Raw genomic sequence first — 23,833 nt, forward strand, 5'->3', positions numbered from 1 at the left:
GGAGAACCGTTTTCTCTGCTTCAAATGATTTTTCAGTTCCACAAGTCTTAATGCATGGTTCTTTGTTCTTGTCTGTCTATAATGACCTCTAACGTACTCCAAAAGAGTAATAAGGTCTCATCACAAGCCCCTTTCCTCCAGAGAAAACAACCCCAAACATGGTAGTCTTTCTTCCAAATTAAATGTTATTCAAATCCTTTTGCTAGTTTAGTTGCACATCTGTACACTCATTCCAGATAAACTGCATTGCATACGCAAGATGAGACATTACGAGTCAGATGTTAAAATGCAAAGTTATGCTTTCATCACTCTAGTTGATGCCCTCTTTTATGAAGACCTTTATTCGGATTAGTAATTACTGAGTAACTTTGTCTAGCACTATACAGTTTATCTAAAAAAAATCCACTAAACTAAATATATAATAAAACTAGCATTTATATTATTTCTACCAAAGTGTGTAAACTTGCATTTAGTAACACTGAACTTCATTTGCTAATTTGCTTCCCTGTTCTCCAGTTTATTCCAGTTCAATCTATCTGCAAACAGCAACCTACTGCATTGTTTCAGTATCATCAGCAAAGAGACAGTACCAACAATACCAACACTAAGGTCCTTAATAAACAAATTGAAAGAAAAGGTCTGAAAACAGCACTGCAGTACTCCACTAACAATACTGGTCCAATTAGAAAATGTTTAATTCCCTGTGTCTAGGTTTCTGCTCACCTGCACATATAAGAACTACATTATATATATATATATATAATGTGAATGATAAAAGAGATTCTATCATATATTTTTTTCCCCTTTTCTTTCCTAGGATACTTTTGACTTCAGTTACACTTTTATCAGTATACTCCATAAATCTTCTGTTGAAATGCTCACTGGAGACAGGTAACTTTAACCTTTTTTTCTGAGTCTAACATGTTGTTTAGGTTAGTGAATATTAGTTAATTGTTTTCCTTGCAATAATAGTACAGAATGTGACTATTACAGTGGGATAACGTAGTAACACATTTTCTGTTAGATGGGGCAATATGCACATTATTTTCAATTCCCTATATCTATATATGCCCCATATGTATTAGTCGAGATCCGTGATCCCCAACCAGTGGCTCGTGAGCAACGTGTTGCTCACCGACCCCTTGGATGTTGCTCTCAGTGCTCCCAAACCAGGTAGTTATTTTTTAATTCTTCACTTGATGTCAAGTTTTGGTTGAATAAAAACAAGATTTACTACCAAATAAAGCCTCCTGTAAGTTGACAGTGTGCATAGAGGCTACCTAATAGCCAATCTTAGCCCTTATTTGGCACCTCCATGAACTTATATAATGCCTGTGTTGCTCTCCCAGTTTTTTTACATTTGACTGTGGCTCAGGAATAAGAAAATTTGGGGACCCCTGGTCTAGATTATATAAATTAAGGGCAAGAATGTCTGTGGTCTCGGTAGGGGGGAAGGGTCAATTTTTTTTGCAATGCTACATAAGTGAGACCAAGGTTGTATTTAGGTTTGACCGCCCCCTCCCCTCCCTGAACAGCATATGTGCAGAACAGCTGGTGCATGCCCTGGTCGCTGAAAAAGGGCTTACTTCCCACCCCAGCTACTCTACCAGATTAAGCAGTGCCTAAGCAGCAAGCCTGTAAGGTAGTGTGAAAGATAACTGGTACATTCAGTAAAAAAGAAAAAATATTTAAAGCTAAATTCTTGTAAGGTACCGTGGCCACCGATTCTGTCAGTAGCAATAAGAAAAATGGTTTACAAGAAAAGGCTGTAACCTGATATTAGCTTCTCAACGTAGTTTTCAGTATAGTTAAAATTATGCTCTAAGGGGGCCGTTTACTGACACTTAATTTTTTTTTCTGATTCTGATTTTTTTTGTCACAATGCAAAAGAGTTTCAGAAAAAGGTTGCAAGTCTTTTAAGCCTTACTATGTGGCAAAATGGCTAAAAAGCCAAATCCAACAATTCTACAGCCAAAACCTGTCGAGATCACGAAGTAGTCAATGGCAAAGGTCCCTTACCCTTCCCTAGAGGATCTTTCTTTACTTTGAAATAGAGGTTTTGGTTTTTTGACGCTGTCTTTTTGTGCAACAATTTGAAAAAGTAGAGGTTTCACCACATGATCGCCACGGGGGGGTGGGGGTTGCGAGCGGGGGAATCCAATATGGCAGCCATCACAGACTGCAAATACAGCTAAGTAAGAAGTTAATAGTTAGTGACCATTATTTAAAAAAATAAAGTTTTGCTATAGGCAAGGGGGCTCTACACTATATTAAGGGCTATAGTAGTAGCCTTTCCTTTCTCTTTAAAGCTTACACAAAGGCAAGCAGTCACAGCAGCCAGACAGGTGGGGGGGCTACACAGAGGGGCCTCGGGCCACCAGTTGGACACTTTACTTTGAAAAGGATTTTTATGAATGAGAACATATTTAAAATCATTTGTTATTATGTATACATCAGTATTAATGGTAATGGGTTTTGTGATGTAGCAAATTAAATATAATGGTTTAAGCAACATTTCTAAAGTCATAATTTAATTTCCTCAAACTTTGGTTTTGTTCAGGTTGCATGGTATATGAAAAGCTAGGAGAGCAAGTATTTGGTACTCCAGGTCGGTTACTAGTCTTTGGATCAACTTCTCTACAGAACACTGGAGGCAAGTATTCTAGTATGAACAAGTGACCTATACTTAAAACTTGATGTTATTGTTCTACTTGCAGGTGGTTTAAAAAAGTTAAACTCTGATTTACCAAAGTTATTGTATAGTGGCTGTATAATTTCTTTTTTTCCTGACAAGTGGAAGGTAAAAAGCAGCTGCATCATTTGGTAAATATCAGTGTGCACATTGACATTTCTATTGTAAATTTCCTCCACAATTTTTAAAAACAAGCCCATCTTTCCACTTGTTTACTGTTAAATATGAATTAACACTGGGTTGTCTTTACAGGCATAGGTCATAAGTACAGTATATGTACGTTCTAGAATTAAATTTTTTTTATAATATTTGCAGACATAGTACTGTATTTATTAAAACAGTTAAGACGGCAATCTGGTCATGATCAAAATACTTTTTTATTTTACTGTTTGATTACAGAAATTATGCCTGACTGATGGGAGAAAGTAAACTGCAGGAGGGTGATCTAAAGAATGCAAAAATCCTCATTAATTTTTATGAAGTCTTACACTGACCACAAAATCTAACTATGAAGAATACATCTAGGGGCAGATTTATCAAAATGTTAGTTTAAAGCTTGGGTGAGTTCCAACTCTCTCCCATTTATAAATACAGTACGCTTCTAAAAATCCCATAGGAATGAATAGAACATAGGTGAGTTTTTATGTATTAAGCTTTAAACTCACATTTTAATAAATCTGCCCCTTAATGTCTATGATCTTTATAGCATTAAAATGTTATCATGCTCTGAACTTATTAAATTAATTTAAATTAATGCTGTCTGCTTTCATATGCCATAAGTTTTACCTTTCCTGGTAACAATATCAATACAAAATTCTGATGTAATGAAAAATACAGGCTGAAAAGTTTTGGATTTTTTTGCAATTCGTCTTTCTTTTGTTAGCCTTTTCAGGCTATAGTTCTCCTGAACTGTAATACTTAAGGTAGAGGGCATAGAGAGATGTTGGAATGGCATCCGTAAATTAAAGTACAAAAAAAAAATCCTCATACACTAATGGCATCTTGAAGGGGGGCAAACACATGCCTTTGGTTAGCCTGGTTCTGAGAACAGAAGTAACAAAAAAATTGATGGCTGACATCTTCACAGGGTTGAGTAGAAACTCTCGTCTGACCACTGCAGTTATATCACAATTCATCAATTATGGTTTAGAGGAAAAGTGGTTGTAGATCAACTTCGCCACCCAAAATTTTAAGATCAACTTCGCCACCCAATTTCCATGAAAAAGTGCCTTATTAGATTTGCTTGCTTGACAATAATAAGTTGCAAAATTGAATGCTTTCTCAGATATGAAGGGTTCCATGTTTTTTTATGGAGGATACTGAAAAATAAAGAGAAAAGGTTGCACATTAGGAAATCTCCTTCCTCTTGTCTTTTTATAATTAGCATTCTTTATGTAACTGTACATTGTTTTATTATATTAACCCCTGTTGTATGGCTTTGTATGTAATTCTGTATGTCCAATGTATAAACTCACTACTTGTACAGCACTGTAGAATATGTTGGCACTTTATAAATACATGTTAGGAACAATACAGTATGGGTTTTGTTATCTGGAAAACCATTATCCAAAAAATTCCAAATTACGGGAAGGCCATCTCCCATATACTCCATTAAGCAAATAATTCAGTTTTTTAAAATTGATTTCCTTTTTCTCTGCAATAATAAAAGGGTGCCTTGTACTTAATCCTAACTAACATATCATTAATACTTAACAGAGGCAAAACAATCTTATTGGATTTATTTCATGTTTAAATTATTTTGTTGTAGACTACCTTGTAGGTATGGAAATCCAAATTAAGTAAGGTCCCTCATCTGGAAAACCCCAGTTCCCGAGCATTCTGGATAACAGGTCCCATACCTGTAATAACACCACACTTTATGTTTGTAGACTGAAGTGCCCTTTGATAATTAGATATGCCCTGAATGTTCATATATTTTCTTAAGGTAAACATAAACAGTCCAAAAAAAGCTTCTAAATCAGTCCTTCCAGCCTGAGTCACCAGGTAACTGGCCCATGTATAGTGGCCATATCAGGGAAAGATCCACTTTTTTGGTGACCTTTCCAAACAAGTGACTCTCCAAGGCTGTCTCCTGCTTAAAGGCACATAGAACCTGAAGAAAATTAGACAGTGAGCTTAATTCCCTGACAACTACACATCCCCAAAAGCAATTGTTGGAATGTTTTAAAAAACCCAGTGCACAATGTTTGAGGGTGCACAATGTTGGAGTCTTGTCACTTACTTCATGGCCTTCAGCATTTTATCTAAATTAAGATAAATATTATAATTATCAGAATATGACTCCTATAGTTATGTGTCCCATTCTCATTCATTGACTGACAATACTGATTTCCTCTTATTTATTTTCTTAACAGCAATGCTAAGCTACCTGTTTATAGTAAAAAGTGAATTGCCCTCTGTCATTGCATTTTTGTTAGGAAAAGAGCCTGATGCAAGGTAAGTTCCACATGTACATTTCAGTTAACCTGTTATTAATTAGTCACATGTAGTAATATATATTATTAAAATAATGTTTTCCATGAATATAACTGGTATCTGCAATGGTCTTGTTTCAAAGTTCAGTGTACACTTCCTTCTAACATTTTTTTTGTAATTTATAATTGACTTATAGTTTAAAAAAAAAAATAAAGACAATGATATCCTTTTTTTTGGATAGGATAAAAAAGGTTTGCACTGGGTAGTGAAGGACTTTGATAAGTAAAGGGTTCAAAACATAATGGGTACATGTTAAGTCTGTGTTTGTGATGTTTAAATTGATTAGGCATTATTCAGATTCTATTTTATGAAATTGTCAAATATTCATTTCTTTTCATCTCCTGTGTAGGACAGGCATGGGATCTCTTATCTGGAACTCCATTTTAATAAAATAATTCCCTTTTTCTCTGTAACAATAAAACAGTACCTTGTACTGTTGTCCCAGCTACTATATAATTAACCCCTATTGGGAGTTTTAATGTTTCAATGATTTTTAAAAGACTTAAATTACAGAAAGACCCTAGAAAGTTGGGACAGTTGAGAGCTATGATGCGCCTCCTGGATACATATATATATATATATAATATATACAGTGGATATAAAAAGTCTACACAACTCTGATAAAATGTCAGGTTCCTGTGCTGTACAAAAATGAGACAAAGATAAATCATTTCAGAACTTTTTCCACCTTTAATGTGACCTATAAACTGTACCACTCAATTGGAAAACAAACTGAAATCTTTTAGGTGGAGGGAAGAAAACCAAAAAAACTAAAATAATGTGGTTGCATAAGTGTACACACCGTTAAACTAATACTTTGTTGAAGCACTGTTTGATTTTATTACAGCACTCAGTCCTTTTGAGTATGAATCAGCATGGCACATTTTGACTTTGCAAGATTTGCCCATTCTTCTTTGCAGAAACACTCCAAATCTGTCAGATTGCGAGGGCATCTCCTGTGCACAGCCCTCTTCAGATCACCCCACAGATTTTCAATCGGATTCAGGTCTGGGCTCTGGCTGGGCCATTCCAAAACTTTAATCTTCTTCCAGTGAAGCCAGTCCTTTGTTGGTCTGGATGTATGCTTTGGGTCGTTGTCATGCTGAAAGATAAAGTTCCTCCTCATGTTCAGCTTTCTAGCAGAAGCCTGAAGGTTTTGTGCCAATATTGACTGGTATTTGGAACTGTTCATAATTCCCTCTATCTTAACTAAGGCCACAGTTCCAGATGAAGAAAAACAGCCCCAAAGCATGATGCTGCCACCACCATGCTTCACTTGGGTATGGTGTCCTTTTGGTGATGTGCAGTAATTGTTTTTGTACCAAACATATTTTTTGGAATTATGGCCAAAAAGTTCAACCTTGGTTTCATCAGACCATAACACCTTTTCCCACATGCTTTTGGGAGACTTCAGATGTGTTTTTGCAAAATGTAGTCTGGCTTGGATGTTTTTCTTCATAAGAAAAGGCTTTCGTCTTGCCACTCTACCCCGTAGCCCAGACATATGAAGAATACGGGAGATTGTTGTCACATGTACCACACAGCCAGTACTTACCAGATATTCCTGCAGCTCCTTTAATGTTGCTGTAGGCCTCTTGGTAGCCTCCCTGACCAGTTTTCTTCTCGTCTTTTCATAAATTTTGGAGGGACGTCCTGTTCTTGTTAATGTCACTGTTTCATATTTTCTCCACTTGATGATGACTTCACTGTGTTTCATGGTATATCTAATGCCTTGGAAATTCTTTTGTACCCTTCTCCTGACTGATATCTTTTAACAATGAGATCCCTCTGATGCTTTAGAGGCTCTCTGTGGACCATGGCTTTTGCTGTGGGATGCAACTAAAAAAATGCCAAGAAAGACCAACTAAAGCAGCTGAACTTTATTTGGGGTTAATCAAAGGCACTTTAAATGATGGCAGGTGTATGCTGACTCCTATGTAACATGATTTTGAATGTGATTGCTTAATTCTGAACACAGCTACATCCCCAGTTAGAAGAGGGTGTGCACACTTATGCAACCACATTATTTTAGTTTTTTTGGTTTTCTTCCCTCCACCTAAAAAATTTCAGTTTGTTTTTCAATTGAGTGGTACAGTTTATAGGTCACAGTAAAGGTGGAAAAAGTTCTGAAATGATTTATCTTTGTCTCATTTTTGTACAGCACAGGAACCTGACATTTTATCAGAGGTGTGTAGACTTTTTATATCCACTATACATGAATGCAAGAAATGCTCCCAAAATGTCACTGGAGTGGGTAGGGCAGACAAGGGTATATTATTAAGCAATAGCTGTCAGAAGATGTTTTGGGCAGGGTGGGGACAAGGACAAAGTTCAAACCACCCACAAGCCAAACCCAGTCATATATATATACCTATATATCGATCTAGATATATAGATAGTAACAATGAAAATAGTAATTGTGGCATGTGAAAAGTTTGGACACCCTTTCACTCTTATAGAGATATTGGTCAAGAACACTAGACTATTAGATTTTAGATAAAATGTGACTGTTCACATTTGCAAATATGTATTTATTACAAAGAAAAAGGAAATGAAATAATTTTTAAAGAAGTAAATTATTTAAAATGAAGTCTACAGGGGATGGCCTTCCTGTAATTTCTGGACACCAGGTTTCCATATAACAGATCTCATAACCGTACACAATTACTATATAACTGTAGTAATATTAATACTTATTGTATATCTATTATACATAAATAATTTTGCTCTGTTTTCAGCTTTTGGTATATGAATGGTTCCATTCTTGTGATTATTGTAACAGTTTTCATTATACTTCCATTGTGTCTTCTCAAGAATCTAGGTAGGTATTTTTTTTTATTTTTAATATTTACAACGCATGTAAGCTTTTAATCTCTGTGGGGCAGGGCAGCTAAAATATAACCATACGTTAAATAGAAACTTAATTTACAGACTTTACAAAGACAGTGGCCTTGCTTTATGTAAAACTAGACAGATATTATTTAAATAAAGTATAAGAGTAATAATAAAGTAAGAGTATTGGTGAATTAATAGTAAATTGAGTCTAAGAAGCACGCCACAACAGTTAGAACACTGTATATACATACATACATCCCTGTTTACACCCCATTCATGTAACGATATTACTCTTGTATCAGAAGAGTGCCAAGACAGGGTAAGTAAGCAGGAGGTTCTTTTTTTGAAAGATAAAATGCGAAGTTGGTTTTGAACATTTTGTTTGATGTTTTTCCGAAGAAGTCCTATTAAGTACATGAGTTACGGGGAAAACATATAGGAATCAAAAAACAGAATAGTTCACCCCTAGAATATAACTTTACCATTAATGTGCCTACAAGTAACCTTTGTGGCCTTTTGTTTTAACACCCATACTGTTATTTAAGCCCAAAGCATTACCTTGGATAAATGTTTGACTAGTAACATGTGTTCTCTTGGGTTACATAGGTTATCTTGGTTACACCAGTGGGTTTTCCTTGACTTGCATGGTTTTTTTTCTTGTGGTGGTAAGTTACAAATTTTTTAATTAAATCAGTGATTCTTAGAGCTAGGTCACACAGTGCGTAGATCACTTCTCTGTGTGACCTTGCCCTTAACCTTATGATAAAAGGGACAATTGGGACCCCCATGCTGTTTTGGTGTATTTCACAGAAATATTCTGCTACATTATTCAAAAAGAATTTAATAAGGTGCTTAATTCATTCTAAACAAATATTTTGGGGTTACAAAGCTGCATGTCATATATAATTTTGGTTGACTGAGGAAAAGAAACCTTGGATTAAATGAAACATTGTTTCACTCTTGGCAATTAACTTATTTTGACATTTCTTTATATTACAGGTAATCTATAAGAAATTCCAAATACCATGTCCATTGCAAGATGTGAATGAAACTTCACATGTGATTCAAAATGGAACAACTGAGGATATGTGCAAGCCCCACTACTTTACTTTTAATGATAAGGTAATGTATATTTTTTATACTACTTTTTTTTTCCTTCTTATAATAGACTTGTACAGACTCATTACTAGCTCAACATTTATCAGTTCAAAGCTTCTGTTAGGAATAATGTGTCTGCAGTATGCTGCTCTGTTTGGTGGTTATGTTGTTAACATGCATCATTATCTAGTCTTTGCTAATCAGTTTAGCATAGACATTATGCAGTTTGCTGCCTTTTTTTGCTGAGACAAAAGTTTTGTTAATCCTCAATCGACAGCACATCATTTGTGGGGTTAGGTCTATTTCTTAAAGCCTAGCCTGTATGATTAACCAGAACTTACCTGTTATCTGGTTCCAGTAATTATTGCTGCAAGATTCTTATGGAATATTAATTAGTTGCATATGCAGCTTACTTTCTAAACCAGTAAAAAATCATGTGACCTCTGCCAATCCAAACTTGCATCCTCAGAAAGCACTACAGTAAAATGGTCACTTTCTTTGATTTTACACAGTGTATAACAGTAAAAGAAAGGACAATAAATAAATAAATAAATAACAGCTTTAGATAGAAATGCCGCATGGGTACAGATTCATTGGGGCCTGAAGGCTGTTACAGGAAGGCAGAGTTAAAAAATGAATATGAGCTTCACCCCAAAGAACTTTATTAATATAATCAATTAAACATTCTGCACCATCAAAGTAAAGGTCGCCGTACACAGGCAGATTTAAGTTGCCAATTTGGGTCCTTCAGATCAGCTTATCTGACTGTATATGGGGGCCATCCAACAAGCCTCCCTGACTAATATCTGGCCAAAAATTGGACAGAAGTCGATGGGGAAGGCTTGATTGAGGACCACACCAGCTCATAGATACAGTCTTCTCTCCAATGGCTGCTATTACCTTCACTGTAATTTGATCATTTAGGAATTATCCAAATATTGCCCGCCTTACTTGGGCATATCTGGAGAAAGTATCTTATGGTATATGGCCACTCTTACTCTTTAGTATTCACAGATCAGCAATCTGTCTCTCTGCATAAAGAGTCAGATTTTGATTGACTCAAGTACAGTGGTGAGTACTCTTGGCCTTGACCAGCACCGGATTTCTACTGGGGGCGCCCCGAGGCCGCCCCCATTCATCGCCCCCCTATTTTCCCCCCCGCCCGTGCAAACGCTCATGCGCGAGAGAGGAGTAACTCACTTAATTATTTCAGAAATAGTGCAGAAGTTTTAATTGATTACATATATATATATATATATATATATATATATATATATATATATATATAATTACATTTTCATTTTTAAAATAGTTCTTGCAGCAAAATAAAATTCTGAATCTAAACAATTTTTGTATAATGTAGCATTTCCACCCCACTTGTAATTCTACCACTCTACTACAACATAGCTGTCAGTCAAAAATTGGTAATTTAAATTTTTGGTTGTTGTGAATTTCAGATTTTTAGTAACTTGATTTTTCTTCTTTCTTCCATAGACTGTTTATGCTTTACCAACATTAGCATTTGCATTTGTATGCCATCCATCAGTCCTCCCAATATACAGTGAACTGAGAGAGTAAGAAAACTTTATATAATACTAAAAATGATTGAAATACTTGTATTTTTATATTATATTTATTTTTCTTAAAAGTGAAAAGAAAAGTTCTGTGTGTGTATAATTATTGAAATCAAATTAGGGAATAAAATAATGTTTTATTATTGATTCTCTACAGTTCAGAATATTTATCAATTAAGTACTGTTCCGAATAAGTAAACATAGCAATAACGAAAACAATAATGATTCAATGTTTATATTCATTATAAATTGTATTATTAATTGCTGAGTTTAAAATTAATATTTGTAATTTTTTTACTTATTTTTGTGTTTTTCAGTCGCTCTCAAAAAAGAATGCAGTTGGTTTCCAACATCTCCTTCTTTGCAATGTTTGTTATGTATCTTTTAACTGCATTGTTTGGTTATCTGACATTTTATGGTAAGTAAATGAATAATTTCCTTTAAGGTGGCCATACACGCACCGATATTATCGTACGAAACCTCGTTTCGTACGATAATCGGTGCGTGTATGGCATGTCAGCGAGCCGACCGATATCGCAGGAAGCTGCTGAAATCGGTCGGCTCGCCGATCGGCCAAGTTAGAAAATTTTGATCGGGCGCCATAGAAGGCGCCTGACCAAAATTCTCCCTTCAGAGCTGAATCGGCAGAAGGAGGTAGAAATCCTATTGTTTCTACCTCCTTACCTGCCGATTCAGCCCTGAATGGTGTGTGGCGGATCTGACGATGTTTCGTGCGACCGACGGTCGTACGAAACATCGTGAGATCGCCACGTGTATGGCCAGCTTTACAGATAAAGGTATAGTAGATGACATAATGAAAAGGGAAGCACTTTGACAATGATAGGCCAGATTTGTAACAAAACTATTTAAAACTATTTAATGTAAAAAAATTAGAGTTTAATCAATATAGACAAACAATGGAGTAGAAAACAAGCGAATTTGCATATAGAGTCTCATTTCTGTCACTTCTCTTTTTTATAGCAGTATACAGATCTTGGTGATATTATAATGGAAAAATTAGATTTTGATGTAATGATTATGATAATGATGATATTGAATATAAGTGTCTGATTGGAGTAGGAAAGTGAAGATTTAAATATTACCCAATGGCAGTTTGCTGAATCTACAAGGTTAATGAGCAAGCATGTAAAAGGGGGAGCAAGGCCAGGTTTTGAGTAGAAAGACCATCAGTTCTGTTTTAGTTAGGTTCTGTTTGAGGTGGTGTTGATTCATTTAGACAGAGATAATTTAAAGGCAGTTATCAATCAGTTATCAGTCTGAATATCAGGGGTTATTGAAAGGGAATCTAAATAAATATATCAGGATATTGTCAATGTACAAATGATTTTAAATGATGGAATAATGAAAATAGAACCAGCATACCACCTGATTGTGGATACCAAGATAATGCATAATAAGCAATACAATGTAATGATCAACCAATACAAAGGAAAATAATAATCCAGGGAAATGAGAATAGAGAAGTGTCCATTGGATCTCGCATAGGATGCAGCAGATTATGGATGTGTCGTAACTCAAGAAAAAAAGACGTTCTCAAGTTACTTGAGTTTCAAGGCAAAAGACATGATGGCCAAGTGTAGCCTCTTTATGAAAAGGTTTGACACAGACCCATTTAAAAAAAAAAAGGAAGAATTGCTTTTATGATTAATATCTGGGGTAAGAACAGGAGCACAATCCATAGAGTGAGTCCTAATGAGGCCATACACGCAAGATTTGCTCGTTTGGTGACCTCTTTCCCCTGATATGCCCACCGTGGGCATATGACCATAAACTATCGCATAGCAATGAAGGGCATAGGAATAGTCAGAATAAGGACCACATCAATGAGCCGACGCGGTACGTGATACAGTGAAGAATCAAGCCTTTCAGACTGACATCTGGCCCCATATACGGACAGATAAGCTGCCAAGTCGTTCTTAAGGAACTAAATCAGCAGCTGAAATCTACCAGTGTATGGTCACCTTTAGGCTGGTGGCACATGAGTAAATTAGGCGCTTGCAATAAATCTCCTCTACCATGGGTGACTAATCTCTCTAAATGCTGCATGCGTGAGCTTGTGCGGGGGGCTGGGGGCGGGGGGTGTGAGTCACAGATTAGAAAACCGGCGCTGTGCTTGCCAACTGGCAGCAAAGTAAATCATTGGTGGGAAAACATTTGCAGCACTTTATTTTTTTTTTTTTTTTTAGCAACATGTTGACCCGAATGCTTTTTCCCACAGGTACTGTAAAATCTGAGTTACTTAATGCATACCAGAACAAACATGATATTCTCATCTTGACTGTGCGTCTGGCTGTCATAATTGCAGTAATACTTACTGTACCAGTACTATTTTTTACTGTAAGTAAAATACAAATTATAATCTGAAATATACTTTTAACTTCTGTACATATGTAAACCATAGAAGAGCAAAACGTATTTTCTTTTTTTCTTAATTAGTAAAATTAGCAAAGTAGTTGTAGTTTCATGCTATCAAACTAGCAAACTAACTAGCAAAAACAAGGATTAGAGTGCAATAAAGGTTGTTTTCAATTAAAATTTGGCCTTTAAAATAAAATATTTTTCAATTTTTATTTTTTAGAGCTTTAAACTATATTTTTATTTACATTTATTTTTTATTTCCAAACAAAGATGCATGAGTAGTACAAAATTCTGTGCAGCTGTTAATGAATACAAAACAAATCTTGCAGATCTAGAAGCAATACAAAATTAATCTTGCAGATTTAGAAAGCATAGGTTGTACTGAAAAAAACAATATATAGTTTTACCCCAGGAATTGCTAAAAAAATAAAGAGAGCACATAATGACAGAAATAATGTTCAAATCTTGCTTGTTGGTGAAAGGGCTAAACAAGTCCTTATAGGCTGAGAGACTAAGTTGGTTTTAGGTTTTGCTACAAGGCCATTTCCTCTGAGCTCCCTCTGTATTTGAGGAACTACTGGGCTTTTGCCTCTCATTGTTTACAATTGAATAGCAGGCGATTTTTCATCTTTGCATTGATTTTGTTTATAATCTCTTCTAGAAAAAAACTTTATAGGTAATACTGTATTTTTGTGCCACAAAGGTTGTTGTAGCTTTTATTATAATTGCAGTATCTGTGCAGTCTTTCCCATTGTCATATGATGCAGAAAATCATTGTGTGTGACTCTTGTGTCTTTTTAAAGGTGCGCTCTTCACTCTTTGAACTAGCACGGAAAACAAAATACAACTATTGGCAGAACATTTTAGTAACAATAATTCTTTTGGCTTTGGTTAATGTTCTGGTCATTACCATACCATCTATGAAGGATATCTTTGGAGTAGTGGGTAGGTACACCTGTCAATATTAGGTGAATAAACACTGCTGCCACCATGCTATTTATTATTATGTAAGGGAGGAGGATACATCTAACCAAAGGCTTTGTAGCTGTAAACAAATTACAGGGCTGCAGCATATACCGATTAAATGTTTATTTTCCACTTTAAAAAATTGTATCCAAAGCCTGAACAGCTAGAAAAAATAATGTTTTATAACCAATATAACATTACCAGTGCTACATAAAATGTTGAGATAGTTTGCATGACTAACCAGTTAATACCTTTGTTATTTTTAAAGGAAAGTGTAAACAGAGATTGTAGATCTTTATGTACAGTGCCTTCCATAATGTTTGGGACAAAGACACATTTTTCTTTGATTTACCCCCCTGCTCATTAATGTAAAATATTAAATCAAACAATTCAGACTTGATTAAAGTGCACATTCCAGACTTAAATATAAAGTTATTTGCATACAATTACAACACTTTTTATACATAGCCCCCCCTCATTTCAGGGCACCATAATGTTTGGGACAGAGTAATGGTAGGTATTTTGGTGCATATCCCTTGCATGCAATGACTGCTTGAAGTCTGTGATTCATAGACATCACCAGGTTCTGATTATCTTTTCTGGCGATGCTCTGCCAAGCCTCTGCTGCAGTAATCTTTAACTCCTGCTTGTTCCCTTTAAGTTTCCTCTTCAGCATATGGAAGACATGGTTAGTTGGATTGAAATCAGGTGACTGGCTTGGCCTTTAAAGAATTTTCCATTTCTTAGCTTTGGCATTACAGAGCTCACCAGTGCATTCTTTCTTCTTAATGATATTCCAGGCAGTTGATTTTGGTAATTCTAAAGTTTGACCAATGTCTCTAATGGTTTTATTCTTGTTTTGTTGGCACAGCTTTTCTCCATGTTGAACAATGGCAACAACATATTTCAAATGGTAGACGCAGCCTAGGTATCTTATCCCTGTGTAGCCAATTGTCCCAAACATTATGGTGCCCTGAGATAGGGGGACTAAAATGTTGTAATTTCTACATGGCGAATCAGAAATGTATGCAAATAACTTTAAATTACAGTTTGAAATGTACACTTCATAATGTCTGAATTGTTTGATTTAAAATTTTACACTGAGGAGAAGAGGGGTAAACCAAAGAAAAATGTGTCTTTGTTCCAATCGTAATGGAGGGCACTGTATGTCTTTAAACATGATTTGAAGCAGGGAATTATTAAGGGTGATGTATAAAAAGGATGAGTAATAAAAAAAACGAATGCAAACATTGAGCCAGATCCTGCTAAAAGGAAGATTTTAACTATACAGAAATTCACTGGTATAAAGGCACTGCAAAAACTTTAGAGTGAAAGAAAGCTATTTTACATTTGCTACCTGTACTTTTTGGTATCTGTCAATCTCAAAGAATATAGGGCTTATTTAAAATATTCATATAAGGTAAAACCTGGAGCACAATGTCAGTTATATTCTGTAATATGGTATGTGAAAAACTAAAATTCTTGTACATCTTCTACTGGGCAAATTTTCAACTGACTGTATGTAGCTTTTGAATGAGAGGACGATGGAAATCAATGCAGGCAATGGAGAGTTAACAGTACCAGAACCTGAGATTGCAGTAGTGAAGTTGTAGCATAATGAAAGGGGCAAGGCAGTGTACAGGTATGGGTTCCCTTATTTGGAAGCTCAGAATTAGGGGGTGACAATCTCCCATAAACTCCATTTTAATCATATAATTGAGATTTTTAAAAATTATTTCCTTGTTCTTTGTAATAATAAAACATAGTACCTTGTACTTAATCCTAACTAATGTATAATTGATCCACATTGCAGGCAATGTTTACAATGTTAAAAGAATAAGTAAACCTTTTTTCCTATCACTAAAATTACTCTAAACAGCCTCCAGAATTACCTACCTTTGTCCCAGCATTCTGTCTGATCTGGTTCCTCAGTTAGACATTAATCCTTTCCTTTGCTTCCTTGTGCAGAGTGAAGCCCCGCCCCCACTTCCTGTTCAGTTCTCTCTTCAATTCAACAGCCTGTTGTTGGAGTGGAGAGCCTTCTGCACATGCCTGGAGGAAGCAGGAGCCAGTCTGTGCATTAGCAGGGTTTTTTTTTTTTTTTATGAGAGACCTGAACAGGAAGTGGGGGGGGGGGCTTCACTCAGCACAAGGAAGCAAAGGAAAGGATTAACGTCTAACTGAGGAACCAGGTCAGACAGAATGCTGGGGCAAAGGTAGGTAATTCTGGAGTAATTTTACTGATAGAAAAAAAAAAGGTTTACTTATTCTTTAAGTCATTCTTTAGTAGACTTAAAGTATGGTGATCCAAATTACGGAAAGGCCCCTTATCTGGAAAACCCCTGGTCCCAAGCATTTTGAATAACTGGCCCATACCTGTATTTAATTCTGCATTGTATGAAGTAATCAAATTCTTATAATGACAGCACATTAAATAATGCAACTTTTAATTTAAAAAATAGTTGCCACACAGCAAAATGTTGGGCATAGTGTAAGACTGAACCCAAAATTCAAATGTAAATTCAGTGTAAATGCTAAAAATGAAGGTTTGTTTGGCCTAATGATGCTTTGCATAAATTATTTGCTTGATTACTTATAGAACATTTATCATGCTAAACATTGTGGTTTTGCAGGTGTAACATCTGCCAATATGTTGATCTTCATTCTTCCTTCATCCTTATATTTGAAAATCTCCAAAGATTCTCCAGGACTCTTCAAAGATAGGTTGTGGGTATGTATAATATTGTGTTAGTGTTATAAGTAACCTTTGTAAACACATTCATGTTCTGTGGGTAAAAACAACTGCATAATTTAAATTAATATGTAAGTTGTATGCAGAAAAGCATTCTTTAGAAATTAAAATAGCTTTGCAGAGAAAGCTGAATTTAATCCAAGTATAGTATGGATAATGCAACTTACTAATTGCAGACCAATTGCCTTTATGCAGATCACTAAACACCGACATGAATTCTTATAATCCATTGTTATACACAAGAACAAATATAACCTGTAAATTATATGGGTATAAATTGATGGCATAAGTTAAAATTGGTGTTTAAACCATGTGCATTTTAAGATATAGTATACCCCCCATAGTTCAAGGTATATTAGAAGCTAACTGTATTAAAGTAACCTTGTGACTTTTTATGGCATTTGAACTACTTTTGATTAATGTCTTTTATATTTTTACAATAAGTGATTAAATCAACATGTTCATAGGATTCCATTGAGGGGAAATAGAAAGAAATTGGTTATTAGCGACAGAAATGAAAACTGATGAATTAATTTGTTAGTATATGATGCAACTTTGCTTGTCCTTTTGTCTTTGTATTTGCAGGCATTTATTTTCCTGTCATTAGGAGTGTTATTCTCCTTAGTCAGCATTCCCCTTGTGATCTACGACTGGATTAGCTCATGAGACTTCAGTGAAGGTCACTAGTCCCAATGAAACTGCTGCTTGTTGCTCTCCAATATCACAAACACATCTGTTGTTTCAAGGGCACTGTAGTTGGGAAGAAGTCATACGTTACTGTTTCTTCTTTATTTGTAATTGTAGAGCTATTTCGTGTATCTTCTATGTGTTTTATACAAGCCATGCTAATTTACATATTTCTAGCCTATTACCTTTTTAAGCTCATCTTGTATTTCTACCTTTGATCTGTTTAATCTGACATTGACTGTCATTCTCAACACTGTATCATAGCTTTTTCTTAATATTTAAAGGAGAACTGAAACCCTAAATGGAAAATGGCGTATAATGTATTTTATATAGTGAACTCATTGTACCAGCCCAGACTTCATCAGTTCTATACAAGATTCTATACAATGATCCAGGCCTTCAAAGTTGTCCTCAGGAACTCACCATCTTTTAAGTGCCAGTGACACTGCACATGTATAGTGTGCCCTTGGCAGTGGTTAGAAAGCTAAGATTAGGGTGTGTCAGAAATTATCAAGCAGAAAATAAAAGCTGATGCTACATGGCTGATATAATTAAATTATGATGCAGAAATAACTGTTTGCAGAGTTCCCATGTAATGTAAATCTAAATTAATTACTAATTGGCTTTGTTTTGTGACTTTTTATACTGTATAGTTTGTGTGTTAGAGCAACCCAGAGCATATGCTGTGGATCAGCAGAAAAATGTTGGTAATCTATTGAGAGCACCTTTGGAGGCACAGATCTTCATTGCTGAAAGCCTGTGCTATTAGTTTAGTAGAAGAGCCCAAAACACATTGTGGAGAATGTTTAGCCTAATTCTTTGATAAGCCTTAGTTCTCCTTTAAAATAATTCTATGCAAATATGCTCGCTTCCTCCCAGCTTATTGTTTCCAGTTATGTATTTTCACTGATCCTTACCTAGAGGGTTGGTTATTGTTTCTATGGTTACATAGATTATGGTGACTCAAAACATAGCTTTTGTGTTTGATTCTATGCTAAGCAATTGTGCAGGTCACAAAGTGCTTCATGCTATTTACATCTTCAGCCCTGGTGGCAAAAAAATATTTTAATAGTCATTAGGTAGAAACATTTGTTCACACATTTAGCTTGTTTGTTGGAAAAGTAGGTATTAAAAACCAAAAATGATGTACAAGCATTGAAATATTTAAGACACTCTTTCTAAATGTAATTGTGAATTTGTTTTACGTGATAATTTTGAATGTTATATTGTTGTTTATTATTTTCTAATTAGGTAGCTCTACAAAAAATTGATGGACAGATAACCTTTTGCTTAAACATGACAGTATCAGACTGGGCTGGGGGGGATATTGGGGAAAAACCTGGTGGGCCTTGACCACCTGGACAGTCCCCTCTCCCCTGATCACAGCCACAAATTTAAGAAATTAAAAGGTATGTGGTATGCAGTGCACTGGGAAGTGGGGGGGGGAGGTTTGGGGGCAGATGCCAGGATAAGGACCCCTATGTTCACAATCAGGGCCTTGAAGTTACAGCCCCAGATGCCCCATTCCTACCTTGATAACAGTTGTTTGTATATAAGCATTTCCAGAATAACAGCTGTGACCTTTTTCTCTACAACTTCCTGCACTTTATAACAGAACAGCTGTATATTTTCTTGCAGCTTTCTGCACCTGATCATATACTGTTACAGAACAGCAGCTGCAGCTTTGTATTCCCTGCAACTCCCTGCCCCTGGTCATATACTGTTCCAGAACAACAGATTTGTTTTACTTGCAACTACCTGTATCATGTATCAGTGTGCAGGAAAAGTATATGATCCAGTGCAGGGAGTTGCAGAGAAAACAAGCTGTAATTCTAGAATTGGACAACAGTACATACTTATGTGTACTGTTTGTATATCTTTTATAATTTAATAATAGATGCAGGGAGTTGCATAGTGTGTACCAATGTTTTGTGGACTATAGATTGTTTTGTCCACTTGGCACGTTCATTTGTAAATCATGCACATTTGCTTTGCAACATACCATTGCACTATAAACATATTTTCTTGCATTTTACAACTGAGCTTATTGATCTGGCAGCAGCACAAGCAAAATTATGCAGGCAGGGAGCAGAGAAACACAGAGGGAAGAAACTGGGAGGGGTTTTCCCTGCTACTGTTGGGTTTAGCCTGTCAATCAGGGCTGTGACCACTTCCTGTTGGAGACTGAAGAGACACTCCCAACTTTCATTTCACTCTGGCTTCTGACCTGAGAGGTTGTCTCTGCAGCGCTCATATAATGACAGTTTTAGGAGGTAAAATGCTTTCAAAACATCATTTTTTTCTGCATCATTTCACATTTTGAGCGAGGATGAATATTATAACTGAATATAAACTTTTTATAAAATGTTTCCTTTAAGGAGAAACATCATGCCTTGAAGCAGTGATAAACCATGTTGTACAGGGATGTTGTAAAACCTGTTGTTCAGCCGAAAATAAAACTGTTATGGTAGAAAGCCATATATTCAGTTTTGCATACTAATCATTGTCAGTAAGTGGACAAAGGGTGGTAAGGCCTAAACCAAAAGTCATCTGTACCTTTCCAATATTGTTGTAGTGGAGATTGTTACAGTCACAAAAAACAAAGCATGTAGGGACACCATCAGTGAATATATGTTCTGTACATATCTGCACAAAGTACCATTCATGTGTTTGACAATGTAGGGGCTGATTTATGAAATATCAGATCACATTTCCCAAAGTTAGAACAACACATACTCAATACCTGTATTAATGCAACAGAACGTGTTTAGCTGCGCAAATGCCACTCTGTCCTTTGGGGAAAACAAGTTTGCTGTGTATCGCTGCGTTCTGCTGTGCAGGGCTGCATACTTAAGTAGCACTATATAAATAGAAATATACATACATATAGCCTTTGTTAAATAAACTTATGGATATATCTTTACCAGGGGTGAGGCTTAGGAAGGGGTCTTATTATTGTTCTTTCTACTCCTCTACATAAACAACATATTTGAATAAATTATAAACTTTGTCTCTAAATACATACAAGAGGTGTAGTTTGTAAGAAGAAGGTTTGGGTAGGGCAGATCAGGGCGCATCCAAGTGGATCAAGATATATCCGGTGATATAAAAGTATGGCCAACCTCTTTTTTTTTTTTTCATTTTTGATTTACATTAATCACTAATTTAATTTTTAATAAGCAGACAAAAAATATAAATACAAATAAAATATTAATAAAAAATATAATATCTCTTAAAAATAAAATTTAAAAATGCATTCACGGAGTGGTACAGAAGTCCAAATGTATCAAATGTGTCATGTTTTGCACTTACTTTTATTATTGTGGCATTTTAGTTTTGGTGTTGCTTCTGTTTTTTAAACATGGAGAAAGTTGCTTTTCGATTAATATTACAATACAATACAATATAAAATATAAGAGGATCATAACACGTTGTACAGGAAATTACTCTTTGTAGCTCTGACCACCAGTATCTTCTACTGGCAGGGGATGTTGCTTAACTCTAACAGAATGGCAGAATGGCATTTGACCGCTTGGAGCAGTAGCTCAAAAAACATCTAATTTTCAGCAAAAAATTCTTATTTTTAAAAATGTCCATTTTTCCATAATAAAACAGTACCTTGTAAATGATGGTAACTAATCTGCATACATCCATATTGAAAGCAAAACTGTCCTGCTGTGTTTATTTAATGTTTAAATGATTTTAAGATATAGTGATCCACGTTACAAAAAGATTCCTTATCGGGAAAACCCCAGGTCTGAAACATTCTGGATAATATATCCTATACCTGTAATGTCTCTACCCCAGAATGACTTGATCTCCACTTTTATCCTTAGTTTGCTTGTCTTAGCAATACTGTCTACAACTTGGGCTGAATTATTATGTCTCAAGGATCATTGTCAGGCAAAATGTTTACAGAAATGAAGAGTAACTTCCTCAACTCACTTGCAAAAAACAAGTGTATATTTTACCACTAACTGGTTTTTCTAAAATATAAAAAGTTTACTAGGTGGTGAACAAAAAACAGCGGGAAGAAATATAATTTTTTCTTTTTAAATATGATCAAAAGCAAAAATTACTTTATTTGAGGTATGATAGATCAGCCTCATTTTTTAAGGATATTTATATATTATGTATCAAAATCATGGAAACTACTGTGGAAGATCCTAAATTTAAATCTGCAGAGAAAGTCAAACAATCATGTGTATTAGGTATAAATAAGGCTTTCTGTGCACAGTAGCCCATATTTTATGTTTTACGGAACATATTTAGAACAAAAGTGAAAGTAAATTCTAACAGCATTTTCCATTCAATCCCCTTAGTTATTCATAATGCACTGTACCACTGTGGAGTAGTAATTACTAAACCAAAAATCAAATCAATGTATTTCTAAGATACCATCTTATTAGAGAAGGTCAGATTAGAGAATTGTGTAGTATGATTTAAACCTTGTCTTCAACCATGTTTAACATTTTTTTTTATACTTCCCCCACATATCTCAAAAATTTTACAGATCTTTGAAAATATATCCATCATCCTGCTACAGTACTATGGGTATTCAGATAAGCAATAGGCACTCATCCCATATGACCTTAAAGATAGACCCATTCACTGCTTTAGGCTTTTCTTGGGATGGCGAACTCGCAACATTGAAACAGAAATTTAATAAATCGTGTGATAGTTACTAGTGTAGGCTGAAATCATAATCAGACATTTAAAGTTTTAGGTGCAATGTAAAGCGAACTTAGATAAGGTATTTTTTAAAAAGTATAAGTGTAAAAGTAACTATACATTCTAGCCAAAACATCGTTGGCTGCTAGAATACTAGATTTAAGCTTGAAGAAGTGTGGTGTTGTAGTAGAAACAAGTAGTGCCTGATTTACTAGATTTCAAGGTCATGGGGATAAAAATGAAAGCATGAAAAAAAGCACATTAAGGGGCACATTTAGTAAAATTTGTTTTTTTTCTGGCCTTGAAAGTCATATAAATTCAACATGGCATAAATTCAAATTAAACTCAATCATTGCTGTATTTTTAAAGTGTCACAATAAATCGTTTGTATGAAAATTTTCAGTTTACGTTAGAAAATCCAGAATTTCTCGAGTTGAAAGTATTGTTAAAACTCTAAAAGATGTTCGTTTCCATGAATCCTCTTTATTTTTCCAAATTAAGAATTGCTCCAGCAGCCATTTTAGGAGCATTGGCACTCTTGGAAAGCAATAATGTGTATGTTTCACTTGAAACTGGGTGAAACTGAAAACAATGAGGGGATTAACTTTCCCTTGAAAAGTGTAAAATAGAAAACAATAAGGGGATTACGTTCACCTTGAAGCTGGGTTAAACTGAAAATAATGAGGGGATTAACTTGTCCTTGAAAATGTTTCAAGGACAGACTGTCACTGACTATTCTAGCTTCCATAGGACCCAATGGTATTTGACAGATAAAACCTGTCGAAGTTTTTTTTTTTTTTTAAAAAGTTAAACATTTATAAACCTTGAATTATTTTAGAAAAACTTGAATTTTTCAGGGAACAATTATGAAAACATCGAGTTCTGGGTAAAACCCAATCGTTAATCTCAAAATTATCAAGAAGTATGAAAAATCCGACTTTATCTCAAAATTGCTTAGTAAATGTGTGCAACCATTAACTTTTATAAAAACTTGCCAGATTATACTGCCAACTTACAGACTATTTAAAGTTTAAAAAAATACTTGTGTATTTTCTTGCCAACTTGATTTTTAATAAATTTTCCCCATGATTGTAAGATAGGTAAACTGTTAGAAAACACTTTTCATAGTACTAATGTTGACGCTAGGGGGCCCATTTACTTACTCATGAACCGGCCGAATGCGTCCGATTGCGTTTTTTCCGTAATGATCGGTATTTGGCGATTTTTTCGGAAAATTATCGCGACTTTTTCGTTGCCATCCGAATGTTGCGCAAAATCTGGCAATTTTTTCGTAGCGTTAGAACTTGTGCGAAAAGTCGCGCCTTTTTCGTAGCCATTCCGAAAGTTGCGCAAAATGTTGCGATTTTTTCGTAGCGTTCGGATTCATTCAAGCTTCAGTATGGTGACTTTTCTTGGGCCAGGTTGGAGCTGCAGGGTGCCATTGAGTCCTATGGGAGGCTTCCAAAATCATGCTAAGTCTGAAAGTTTCGGCCGCCACTTACGAGCGCTCAATACGAAAAAGTCGCGACAAGATACGAGCGAATCGTAATGGCTACGAAAAACTCGCGTTTTTTCGCGAAAATCGTATTGGTAACGAAAAACTCGCGACAATTTCCGAAAAAATCGCAAAAAATACGAAAAAGTCGCAAAATGTTCGTTTTCCAATCAGAATTTTTCCAATTT

At 35.3% G+C, this 23,833-nt stretch overlaps 1 protein-coding gene across 2 annotated transcripts in view; it reads left to right on the plus strand.

The window, feature by feature from the left end:
* The window catches only part of slc38a1 (solute carrier family 38 member 1), a 42,546-nt gene extending 23,032 nt beyond the window's left edge, over window positions 1-19,514 (plus strand). For both annotated transcript variants that reach the window (XM_018092276.2, XM_031898954.1), the window contains exons 5-16: window positions 818-891; window positions 2,561-2,653; window positions 5,068-5,149; window positions 7,927-8,009; window positions 8,630-8,688; window positions 9,023-9,145; window positions 10,616-10,695; window positions 11,013-11,113; window positions 12,935-13,053; window positions 13,878-14,019; window positions 16,674-16,771; window positions 17,378-19,514. In XM_018092276.2, coding sequence (XP_017947765.1) covers window positions 818-891; window positions 2,561-2,653; window positions 5,068-5,149; window positions 7,927-8,009; window positions 8,630-8,688; window positions 9,023-9,145; window positions 10,616-10,695; window positions 11,013-11,113; window positions 12,935-13,053; window positions 13,878-14,019; window positions 16,674-16,771; window positions 17,378-17,458 — 1,135 coding nt within the window. In that variant the 3' untranslated portion in view covers window positions 17,459-19,514. The remainder of the gene's footprint in view (window positions 1-817; window positions 892-2,560; window positions 2,654-5,067; window positions 5,150-7,926; window positions 8,010-8,629; window positions 8,689-9,022; window positions 9,146-10,615; window positions 10,696-11,012; window positions 11,114-12,934; window positions 13,054-13,877; window positions 14,020-16,673; window positions 16,772-17,377) is intronic.
* Window positions 19,515-23,833: the final 4,319 nt, after the last annotated feature.

Source organism: Xenopus tropicalis, chromosome 3 (assembly GCF_000004195.4).
Source record: "Xenopus tropicalis strain Nigerian chromosome 3, UCB_Xtro_10.0, whole genome shotgun sequence".
NCBI classification, from domain to species: domain Eukaryota; kingdom Metazoa; phylum Chordata; class Amphibia; order Anura; family Pipidae; genus Xenopus; species Xenopus tropicalis.